The sequence below is a fragment of the Mastomys coucha genome, unplaced genomic scaffold, assembly GCF_008632895.1.
Source record: "Mastomys coucha isolate ucsf_1 unplaced genomic scaffold, UCSF_Mcou_1 pScaffold18, whole genome shotgun sequence".
NCBI lineage: Eukaryota > Metazoa > Chordata > Mammalia > Rodentia > Muridae > Mastomys > Mastomys coucha.
The window spans coordinates 108,209,572-108,220,982 of NW_022196900.1; the positions used below are offsets into that span (position 1 = coordinate 108,209,572).

The 11,411-nt window shown below is 48.9% G+C and overlaps 1 protein-coding gene across 2 annotated transcripts in view; it reads left to right on the forward strand.

Annotated features, from left to right (window-relative positions):
• Dffa (DNA fragmentation factor subunit alpha) overlaps window positions 1-9,420 on the forward strand; it is a 17,720-nt gene extending 8,300 nt beyond the window's left edge. Inside the window, exons 4-6 of one of the 2 annotated variants that reach the window (XM_031379480.1) lie at window positions 1,407-1,596; window positions 1,781-1,932; window positions 8,338-9,420. In XM_031379480.1, coding sequence (XP_031235340.1) covers window positions 1,407-1,596; window positions 1,781-1,932; window positions 8,338-8,367 — 372 coding nt within the window. In that variant the 3' untranslated portion in view covers window positions 8,368-9,420. Of the gene's footprint in view, window positions 1-1,406; window positions 1,597-1,780; window positions 1,933-3,005; window positions 4,639-8,337 lie in introns of those variants that run through there. The other variant, XM_031379479.1, reaches the window with a different exon arrangement.
• Window positions 9,421-11,411: the final 1,991 nt, after the last annotated feature.

Sequence of the window (11,411 nt, forward strand, 5' to 3'; positions counted from 1 at the left end):
TGTGTGTGTGTGTGTGTGTGTGTGTGTGTGTTGGGAGTGGTATGTGGGTCCAGGTGCTGGTAGAGGACAGAGGTGTGGGTCCCCTGAGTTCTGTTCCCAGCACTTATGCAGGGTGGCTCCGTCGTTAGCCGCCCTGCATAAGTGCTGGGAACTGAACTCTGGTCCTCTGCAAGAGAGTACCTACTCCTAACTGCTGAGCCATCTCTCCAGCCCACGTCTGCCAGCTGGAGAAGGCGGAGCGCAGGGGAAGGCGGAGCGCAGGAATGGAGAATGCACAGCCTGTGTTTCCCATCAGGGGATCAGATACTGCTACATGCCAGATGGACCGGGACAGGGAAGCGGGGTCTGGGACTAATGCTGTTCCCAGTGTTCTCTGGGTACCCAGGTGCTCCCAGTGTATGCCTGGAGAGGGAGTGTGTGTGTGTGTGTGTGTGTGTGTGTGTGTGTGTGCGTGCGTGCGCGTGCGCGCGTGGGGGCGTCGGGGGAGTCCATGGCCCACATTTCCCCTTGGAGTGTCAGCACAACAGGCAGGAGGGGGAAAGTGGGGCCTGAGATGAGCAGCGTCCAGACCGATGGGAGCAAGTGCTGAGTACCGCAGTTCTTCTAGGCGAAGGCCTTCCCCTGCTGATCTTTAATGAAGCAGCTCCGAGATGATCCTTGCTTGTCTATATTGCTTTTTTGGGGTGTGCATATAAATGCATACACCTTATTGGAGGTGAATCAGGGATTATATACTCTTGGGGGATGTTGTGAGAATATCCAGGAAGGGACAGCCATTGGCTGAAGGCTAAGTCTATGTAGATACCTCATTAGCATGAAGAAGAACTCCAGATGCTACCTGAGTGAGTGCCCAGGGCCCTCCCAGTTGGGTGTCAGGGTCCTGTGTTCCAGAGCAGGTACAGGAAACCGCTCCATTCCTGCCATTCACACATCTCTGAGATTCCCAGGATTTGAGCTCAATCTGCCCCACCAGTTGTTACACCTGTCCGGTGGCACAGCCCTCTTGCCCTGCACCCATGTAGCTGAATTTCTTTTTTTTTTCTTTTCTTTTTTTTTTTTTTTGTCTAGACAAGGTTTCTCTGTGTAGCCCTGGCTGTCCTGGAACTCACTCTATAGACCAGTCTGGCCTTGAACTCAGAAATCCACCTGCCTCTGCCTCCCAAGTGCTGGGATTAAAGGCATGCACCACCACTGCCTAGCGTAGCTGAATTTCTAAATGAAGGCTTCATTGTGTTTTTAAAGAGATACCAGTACATCACTTCCCCCGTTTTCACACTAGAATTTTGGAAATGTCAAACGTTTTTCTATTAAAATAACTTGGGGAAAAGAGGAACTGGTTCTGAAATGGGTGTGTCGGACAGCTCAAGACTGCCTTGCAGTTTCTCAGAGCCTTTATTTGATACCAGGCTCTCATCGACATCCCGTGTACAGAGCTGGCTCAGGAACTCTGCCAAAGCTGTGCCACTGTCCAAGGCCTGCAGAGCACACTCCAGCGGGTGCTTGACCAGAGAGAGGAAGCCCGGCAGTCCAAGCAGCTCCTAGAACTTTATCTCCAGGCCTTGGAGAAAGAGGGCAGCATCTTGTCCAACCAGAAAGGTAAGACTCCCACAGTAGCTCCTGGGGAGCAGCCTTGAGGTGGGGCCTTGTCTGCAGAAGAGCCCAGTTCCCTGAGGATGACAGTCCCTGGGAAGGACGCTTCTCTCTCACCCACGGAGGTTGCCTGTTAGGCTGGGCACTGCGCTTTCAGGGCCTGCTGCTGACTCTCTCATCTACATTGCAGAGTCCAGAGCTGCCCTCAGTGAAGAGCTGGATGCAGTCGACACAGGCGTCAGCAGAGAGATGGCCTCAGAAGTGATGCTCAACAGCCAGACCTGTACCACACTAAAGGAGATGGCTGCTCCAGAGCTGAGTTTATCTAGTCAGGATTTGGAGGTGGGCAAGAACTAGGGACCCAGAACTACAGAGAATGACTTCCTTGGGAGTATAGTCTGGAGATGCAGAGGCATGTATGTGGATTTCCTTCCCCTCTACAGGCTGACTCTCAGCTGCAGTGTGCCTTTTCACATAGCCAGAGCATGCGCAAACATCTCACGTAATGTAGGTCCAACTGGCTTTTTTGAAGGGGGAAGAGGCAGGGTCTTGCTGTGTAGCCCTGGCTGTCCTGGAACTTTCTCTGTAGACCAGGCTGGCCTTGAACTCACAGAGATCTGCCTGCCTCTGCCTCCCAAGTGCTGGGATTAAAAGGCATGCATCACCAGAAAAGGGGTGTACTCCCTCAGGTCACCAAGCTTTAATGACCTGAGTGGGGAAATGCGGGCTAAAGCTTCTACAGTGGCTTCAATGTATAAAAGTCAAAGATCCACAAGTGCTGTGAGGCCCGCACAGTCACACACAACGGCAAACTCAAGGCTGCGTGAAGAGCAGCACTCGGCCAGCATTCACGAGGCAGGCTTATGGGGCCCGCCTTGTGCTGGCTATCTCAATATCTAGTTCTTGACAAGGGAGTCCTTCAGGGTGGTGTTCTCGCCCCTGTGTACCAAGTGCCTTCTGATGATAGGTTGAAGGGAAGGAAATTATATTAACTTGAGCTTAGTTCAATTTCCTGTTGTGCTTGGGGGATTTATAAAAGATATGTAAACATGTACCATAGCCAGGTGGTGGTGGCGCATGGCTTTAATCCCAGCACTCAGGGGGCAGAGGCAGGTGGATCTCTGAATTTAAAGCCAGCCTGATCTACAGAGTGAGTTCCAGGACAGCCAGGGCTACACAGAAAAACCCTGTGTCAAAGAAACCAAAAGAAAAACAAAAAAGAAAGAAAGGGGTGAAGGAAGGGAAGGAAGGGAAAGGAAAGAAAAGAAGAGGAGAGGAAGGGAAGACAGGCACACACATCATAGTGCATTCCAGGCCAGCCTTGGCCACAGTACAGGTCCCTGTGTCTAAAGAGAAGAAAGCAACCCAGCGAGGGCACAGAGTGGCAGTCTCAGTGGTTCTCATTCTTGCTGCAGTCTGTCTCCAAGGAGGACCCTAAAGCCCTGGCTGTCGCTCTGAGCTGGGACATAAAGAAGGCAGAGACAGTCCAGGGGGCCTGTACCAGGGAGCTCGGCCTGCGCCTGCAGCAAGTGCAGAGCTTGCATTCACTCAGGAATCTTTCGACAAGGAGGAACCCACTGCCCGGGGAACCGCAGCATCCCAAACGAGCCAAACGAGACTCCTCGTAGCCAAACCAGAGACAAGCTTTGCAGAGGACCTTGGTTCTGCTGTCAGTAAACACCTTTCCATGATCTCATTACCGCCTACTCCCCTCCACCTCCTGCCCCGCTCTGTGCTCTTCTAGCTCCAGAAGAGCAGTTCCACGCCTATGCATCTACGCCTCTACCTCCTTTTAATGTACTGGGATTTCCGTTTTGTTTTCTTATCTGTAGGAGAGTTTTGCCTGCATGTGTACCTGTGTACCTCATGTCCATGAAGGCCAGAAGAGTGTCAGGTCCCCTGGAACTGGAGTTACAGCTCTCGGCAGCCATGTGGGTGCTGGGAATCAACTCTGGCTGTTCTGGAAGTATGGCCAGTGCTCTCAGCCACTGAGCCATCTCTCCAGCCCCCAGAATGTGCTTAACGTGTGTTAGGCCTTAGGTTCTGGTGAAAGTACTAGTCAAGGGCAGTGAAAACCTGTCATATACTTTGAACCTGATGTCCTTACTCTACAACTTGAATAATAGAGCTTTAGACACACATGGTAGAGAAAAGGCGCCCAGCAGCAGCCACTGTGGCCATGAACTTCTCTAGTTAATAAATGCAGTTGCTGTTAAAGGCACATACTACATTTGTGGACCCCAGGGACATGGAGACTAACCCACCATGTCTAATATCTAACTCAGTGATGTGAAGCTTTACCGCTGTGAAATTCCAGTCCATTTTCTAATATGTTTTGCCAGCGGGGGGTAGAGAGAGTCATTAAGTGAGGCCCATGCTCTGTGACTCAGGTCTCTCTCTGCAGACCTGGGCACTTCCAGTTCTTCTCTGCAGTCTCTGCTTGGAGTTCTGCAACTTCTGCAATCTACAGTGTTGTCTGCTTTCAGGGAAGGGACGCCTAGTGTGACTTTTACACGAGCTGGGAGAAAACAGTGCTATCAAGAGTCTCCAGCCCACTTACTTCTTCTTTCGTGTGTGTGTGTGTGTGTGTGTGTGTGTCTGTCTGTCTGTCTGTCTGTCTGTCTGTCTGTCTGTGTGTCTGTGTGTTCTGGGTACTGGGGATTGAACTAGAGCTTCATACATAGATGCTGAGCACGTGTTCCCTAGAGCTTCATACATAGATGCTGAGCACGTGTTCCCTAATGAAGCACACCCCAGCCTCACATTGACAAAGAAATGTAGCATTAAGTCTCAGGGTAAAAGTGGGGTGCACAGAGCAGATAAAAATAATTGTTTCCTTGCTATGGCGGGAGTCAGGTCTGTCGGCAGCTTTTCCATCTTGTAGTGCCTGACAGCACCAGTTCCAAATGTTGTTATCAACACTCCTCCCACATTTTTGTGGTGCCTCAAGCCTTAAATAAAAGCCATTGCTGATGTTAACTCCAGTAGTCCCCTCCCACATCTCTGCGGTGCCTTGAAATCCTTAAATAAAAGCTCTCGTTAATCGCCTACCTGCTGTTATTTGTTCAGAAACACTGACCCTTTCCTAGGGTAACATACACAGATACAAAGGGAAATAATTTCCAGTAAAGTAGCGTTTTGTGTGTGTGTGTGTGTGTGTGTGTGTGTGTGTGTGTGTGTGTGTGTGTGTTCTACTCCCATGGTGTGTGAGCAAACACGGCAGGCTGTCAGGTGCTTGCATTAGCATCAGATTGCCTTGAGTCTGACACAGGCAGGCTGGCAGAGAGTTGACAGAGCAGCAGCATTGTCCTGGCAAAGAGATTTTCCCAAACAATGAAGTTCTGAAGAGACTAGCACCTGTCCTTGTATTCCATCTTAAATGTGTGTGTTCCTAGAAATTCAGAATATATTAAAGCTAAAGGTAACTTTTAAAATCATCCTAGCCACTGGAGGCACTGCTTTTCTTTCTGAGATGATTTTGTCCAGACTGGCCACAAATGATCCTCCTGCCTCAGCCTCTCAAGCAGGTAGGTAACAGGTACACTATAAGATAGTGCCTGGCTTCTGGCAAGATTTGATCATGCTGATCATCTGTACAGATGGAAATGCCTGGTGTGCAGCAAGATGAGTCGGCAGGGGGAGGTGCTTACCTCCAAGCCTGAATAACCAAGGTACTGGGAGTCAAACCCAGATTCTCTTCAAGAGCAGCTAGTGCTTTTAACTGCTGAGACATCTCTCCAGCTCCTCCCCCATCTTTAAAAACTGTTGTGTGTGGGATGTGAGTAGAGGGTGCACCTATGAGTTCCAGGGATCAAGCTGAAGTCACCAGGCTTGCTCACTGAGCGCCTCAACTGGCTGGGTCATCTCTCCAGGCCAGTACACCAGGTACTAAAGCCACCAACAAGGTAGAAGACATTACATGAAGTGCCATGGGAGACTGGGGACAATGAGCAGTCCCTTCACATCCCAGGGTCAGGAGGGTGTGAGGCAGGAGTGCTGTAAGCACTCTGCATTGTAAGAGAAGCTCTGCCACATATGGGATGGGAGCGGTACTAAAGCTTAGCTCAACCCACGCTGTCCGCCTTCTCCACACGGCCGTGGCGCCCAGCCTACTAGAAGAGAAATGTAGCCACTTCCCAATATACCCAGAACCAAATGGTGAGTGAGGCTTGCCTGTCCTGGGAAGGAAGGGTGTCAGCCTAAGCAGGAGCCAATGAACGCTCCACTAACCTTACGCAGGAACCAATGAACGTTCCACTAACTTTACTCGGGCCCATGAAAGCTCCACTAACCTTACTCAGGGGCCCATGAAAGCTCCACTAACCTTACTCAGGGGCCCATGAAAGCTCCACTAATCTAAGCAGGGACCAATGAACGCTCCATTAACCTTACTCAGTTCTGTCGACACCAGTCAAAATGTCGGGCTCCACTAGGCGCTTGGCTCTGACAGGAGCTCTGCTAATTACCACTCACCAGCCTTTAATTTCTGGGTAAAAGCAAGAGAAAAAAAAGGAATGGATTTTTCATTTTCCAGAGAGAAAGGACTAATGGTCATGGTCATCTTTAAAATATAAACTAGCCGGGCGATGGTGGCGCACGCCTTTAATCCCAGCACTTGGGAGGAAGAGGCAGGCGGATTTCTGAGTTCGAGGCCAGCCTGGTTGGTCTACAGTGAGTTCTGGGACAGCTAGGGCTATACAGAGAAACCCTGTCTCGAAAAAAACAAAACAAACCAAAAAAATAAAACATAAACTAAATTCATTCTGGGTGTTATTAGTGAGTCCTCACTAGATAGTTTAGCCATTCCATTCCTAAGTAGCTATGCATCTTGTTTCTTCAGAATTTGTCATTTTTACTTATAGAGTTTTATATATTTGGGCTTTTCAGCGGGATCTTATAGTTCATTTTTGCTGTTTTTCTTTTATATTTTTTAAAGTTTTAATTATGGGAAGGTATGTGGTGTGTGTGTGTGTGTGTGTGTGTGTGTGTGTGTGTGTATGCAAGTGTCCTTGGAAGTCAGAGGCATCAGATCCCCCTGGAAGTGGAGTTACATACAGTTGTGAGTTACCTGATGTGGGTCCTGGGAACTGACCTAGAGTCCTCTACAAGTATGTTTAGCTTTTATGTGTATACATGTGTGTGAGCACATGCATCATGGATTGCATGTAGGGACGACCTCAGGAGTCAACTTTCTCTTTCCACCAGTGCGTCCTGAAGGTGGAGCTCAGCTTGTCAAACTTAGCAGCTCGTGGGTGTGTTTACCTGCTGAGCCATCTCAATGGCCCCTGCCTGTGGCTTGGGGCCACAGTGTGAAACTTGGGGCAAGGTGTGATGGCACAAGCCTTTAATTGGGAGGCTGATTTCTGAGTTTGAGTCCAAGTTGGCTTATAGAGTAAGTTCTAGGACAGCCAGGACTACACACACACATACACACACACACACACACACACACACACACACACACACAAACTGTCTCTCTAGAATAAAGGAGAAGGAGGAGGAAGAAGAGAAAATGAGGAGAGAGAGAGAGAGAGAAGAAACTTGGAAGAGATATGGTCTTAATTTAAACACATGCCCAGGCGCTCAGGTTCTCTGCACAGCTCCGTGGGAAGTCCTTCAGCCTGTCATCTAACCTCAAGAGCAGGCAAGAGCCCCCGCTCTGGCCTAAACTCTCCATTTCCAGATGCCAGAGCCATTGAGAACCAGAGAGCACTGCAGCCCCAAGGAAGTGAACCAACAGGCTAATAATGCACAGGAAACTTGGTTTCTTGTTTTTTGTTTTGTTTTTGAGACAAGTTTCCCATATAGCCCAGGCTGGCCTGGAACTTGAAATCCTCCTGTGTCAGCCTCCCAAATGCTGGGATTCCTGATCTGCACCACCATATCTAAATCAAACTACCCTCCTTAGCCTTCTAAGAAGTTGTGGGGCTTGGGGACTTAGGTTGAGCACTTGCCTAGCACACACCAAGCACCACATGAACCAAGTGTGGTGAAGCGCACCTGCAATTTCAGCATTCAGGAGAGGAAGAGAGGTCAGGAGCAGGGTCAGCTCCGTGACTACATAGTTCACAGACAGCCTGGGACTCTCTTAGCTACTTTACTATTGCTGGGATAAAGCACCATGACTAAGGCAGTGTAGAGGAGAAAGAGTTTAGGGGCCGGAGAGGTGGCTCGGCGGTTAAGAACACTGCCTGCTCTTACAGAGGGCTTGGGTTTGATTCCCATGACTCACGTGGTGGCTCACAAGTGTCTGTAACTCCAGTTCCAGGATGTATGCATTGCCTCTTCTGGCTTCAGCCACGTACACGGTGCACAGACAACACATGCAGGCAAAACACACATAAAATAAATGCAAAAAGAAAAAAAGTTTAATTAGATTTACCGTTCAAGATGATTTAAGCCCATGACGGCAGCGCAAAGGCATGGAGACAGAGACGTCTGAGAGCTCACATCTTGAACCACAACCAGGAAGCACAGCGTCCTCTGAAACATCACCCCACACACACACACCAAGTGACATATTCTAGTCTTCCCCAAACATCCAGCAACCGAGAAACAAGTATTCAAATGCCTGGGACTGATGGGTGACATCTTCAAACCACTACAGTGATACAAAACACTGCTTCAAAATGACACGAGCTATAAAGACTGCTTACTCACCTGGTCCTCGCTTCTTCCCTCCCATCTAGAAAGAACATATTTCCTTCTATTAAATAACTAGGTTTCCTTTCTGGTTTGTTCACACAGAACCCATTCTTCTATGAAGCTACCGATTAAGATGTGGAATGTGCCTTCAGCAAGCACTGCTTGTAGCAAATTGTTTGAGTGTGTCTGTTGAGTTTACTTGTCCAAGGCTCCAAAGTCTGGCATCCTTTGCTGTTACTCCTGAAATACAAGCCCCGTGGAGGATTCTATGGACTGTTCATACTCCTCAGCACTTAAACACCTGATGCCAGATACTGAAATGCGAGGAGATGAATCAGAGCTGTCCAGATCCTGCTGACACTGGCCATGCCTTGACTATATATATATATATATATATATATACTGGACTACAGAAAGCTGTGCTCTAAACTGGATGTGGTGGTGGAACCTTTAATCCCAGCACTCAGCAAACAGTGGCAGAAGGATCTCTTCCGGTTTGAGGCCAACCTGGTTGGTCTACACTGTGAATTCCAAGACAGCCAGGCTATGTAGAGAGACCTGGTCTCAAAAAACAAAAACCAACCAACCAACAAAAAGGTGTACTCTAAGAAATCATGCCCAGGGGCTGGTGAGCTGCCTCAGTGGGTAAGAGCACCGACTGCTCTTACAAAGGTCGTGAGTTCAAATCCCAGCAACCACATGGTGGCTCACAACCGCCCGTAATGAAATCTTCTGGTGCGTCTGAAGACAGCTACAATGTACTCATTTATAAATAATAAATAAATCTTAAAAAACAAAACAAAACAAAACAAAGAAATCATGCCCAGATCCTAAGTCAGGAAGTCCCTCTTTACCTTTTACTGGTTTTTCATTTATGTATGTGTGTAGTTTATGTACGTGTGGGTCCTGCTGTGGCAACCCACGTGAGCACAGGAGGAGGTCCAGGTTAACAGAATATCTTTCATTCAGCCTTATTTAAGACAAGCCTCTCAGTGAACCATATGCTGCCCATGTCGGCTACGTTAGCTAGTCACTGAACTCCCAGTCTGCCTCCAACCCCTGAGCCGGGTCAGGGCACAGATGGTGAAAGGAAAAATTAAAGCTTTAGACCTGTGCTGACTAGGAAGAAAAGTTATGGGCCTAAGAATCCATCACAAACTGGCCACATAGGCCTGGGAAAGAGCAAACAAGTTGTTAGATATCATAAGAGCTGGCAGGTCAAGAAGACATAAAACTATAAACATAGAGGAAAACATGTCTAGGCAAACGAGGACATGTCCAAGGCCTAGGTCTGCAAAGACGTGCCTGGCAGACACTAAGTAATGGACCATCTGGTCCTCTCAGATATGGTTTAAGGTCAGATGCTCTGTTGACTCAGATTAACACCAACCTTAGGAATTTTCCACTCTGTTCTGCACGTAATAGTTAATATTTGAACTAGCCAATCATGTATGACCACACTGATCCCTTTGTTCCCTCAGACCTTTTCCCTATAAAAACCCCTAACTTTCAAGCCTCGTGGTCAGCTCCATTATCTCCTGCGTGAGATAACTGTGGTGCCGAACCACGGCGTCCTGAAATTAAAATATACCTCTTGTAATTACATCAAGATGTGGTCTCTCGTGATTCCTTGGGTGTACATCCTCCCGAGATTTGAGTGGGGGTCTCCCCCAGGGGTCTTTCAGTGGACACTACTCGCTTTTATTTTTATTTTCACATGGCACCAGGTATTGGAAGTCAGGTCCTCACAAGTGCACGCACTTTACCCATTTACCCATTCTTACTAATTTAAGAGGACTAACTCAGTCTTAAAACAGCCAGCTGATGCCAGCTGATGCCAGCTGCCTCAGTCTCCTGAACTAAAGTAGCTTGGACTTGATAGGCTGGCTGGCCAGGACATTGGCCTTACTGTCCTTCAGTGGGACAGAAGTAAAGTCCAGTCTTGCAGACAGCACAGACAAGACTCCAAGTGAAACTCTAGCACACCTTTCTTCTAGGAAAAAAAAAAAAACCTGTAAGCCCAATTTCTGGAGACTATCCGGCCTTTCACTCAGATCCTTCCAGAAACACACGGACCCCAGTTCTCTTCTCCCGAGGCTGCTGTGCAGAAGAGAGACGCTGTCTCTTCCCGTGCTGCCGTATTCAGCTCGTATGACCGAGCTCAGCTCTGAGAACCCAGAGCCAAGTGAGCAGTCCCATTCGGCGTCTGCTTCCCCTGGTCTCCAGGTCAAACTCTGGCATCTCCAGCCAGCCTTGGGCCCTTCCCTATTTTAGGCCTGATTCTCAGAAACTTCTAGAATTCTAGATCCGTAAGCTCTGGGTTTAGCTGTAGGGACTTGAGTCCCAGCCTCTCTCCACGCACGGAAAGATCTGCCTACTGCAGTGGGCCTGGGCCATTGCCAGAGTCTTCTGAGGAAGCGGGAGGTGTTCTGAGCTCCCAGCAATCCTCTTGGCTCCACCTCCTGAGGGCTGGGATTACTGCCCTATGCCAACCCCCAACCTGCCACACCCTTCCTTTACACCGTGAGTAAAGGCTGTGGCTGCCAACCCTGGTGACCTGAGTTTGATCCCTGCACACCTAGCACAGTGGGGGGAAGAAGGGATGTCAGCATTTTCCTGACACCATGTGCACACCGTGGCAGCAAGTTTAGCATCTAGAACCTTCACATTTGGTGTTTCTCTTAATGTGTGTGCCTCAACTGTTAGGTGTGTATAAACCAGAAAGAATTTCAGGGCTATGGGGGAGAACTGAAGCTAATTTTGGAAACAGTGATCTGCCCCCAGCATCCTTGGAGAAGACCAAAACCTGCTTAGCTGTGGGTTCAGCAGTTGGTTGCTTTATATGGTAGAAAACGGAACTCCCTCTCATCTAAACACTATTCACTGGAGGTGACAAGTGTGTGTAGAGTATCTCACTGGACAAAGTCTGCATGCTAGATTTGGGGGATCCCTGACTCAGAAGTCAAGGTAAGCCAGTCACTGTGACACACACCCCAAGGCCCGGCACACAGAGGCAGATATAGGTGGGTCACTGTGAATTGGAGGCCAGCCTGGTCTGCACACAAAGTTGCAGGCCAGCCAAGGCCTGTCTCCAACAGCAAGTGGAGTGGCTACAGGCTGCGAGGGAGCCAAGGCCTGTCTCCAACAGCGAGTGGAGTGGCTACAGGCTGCGAGGG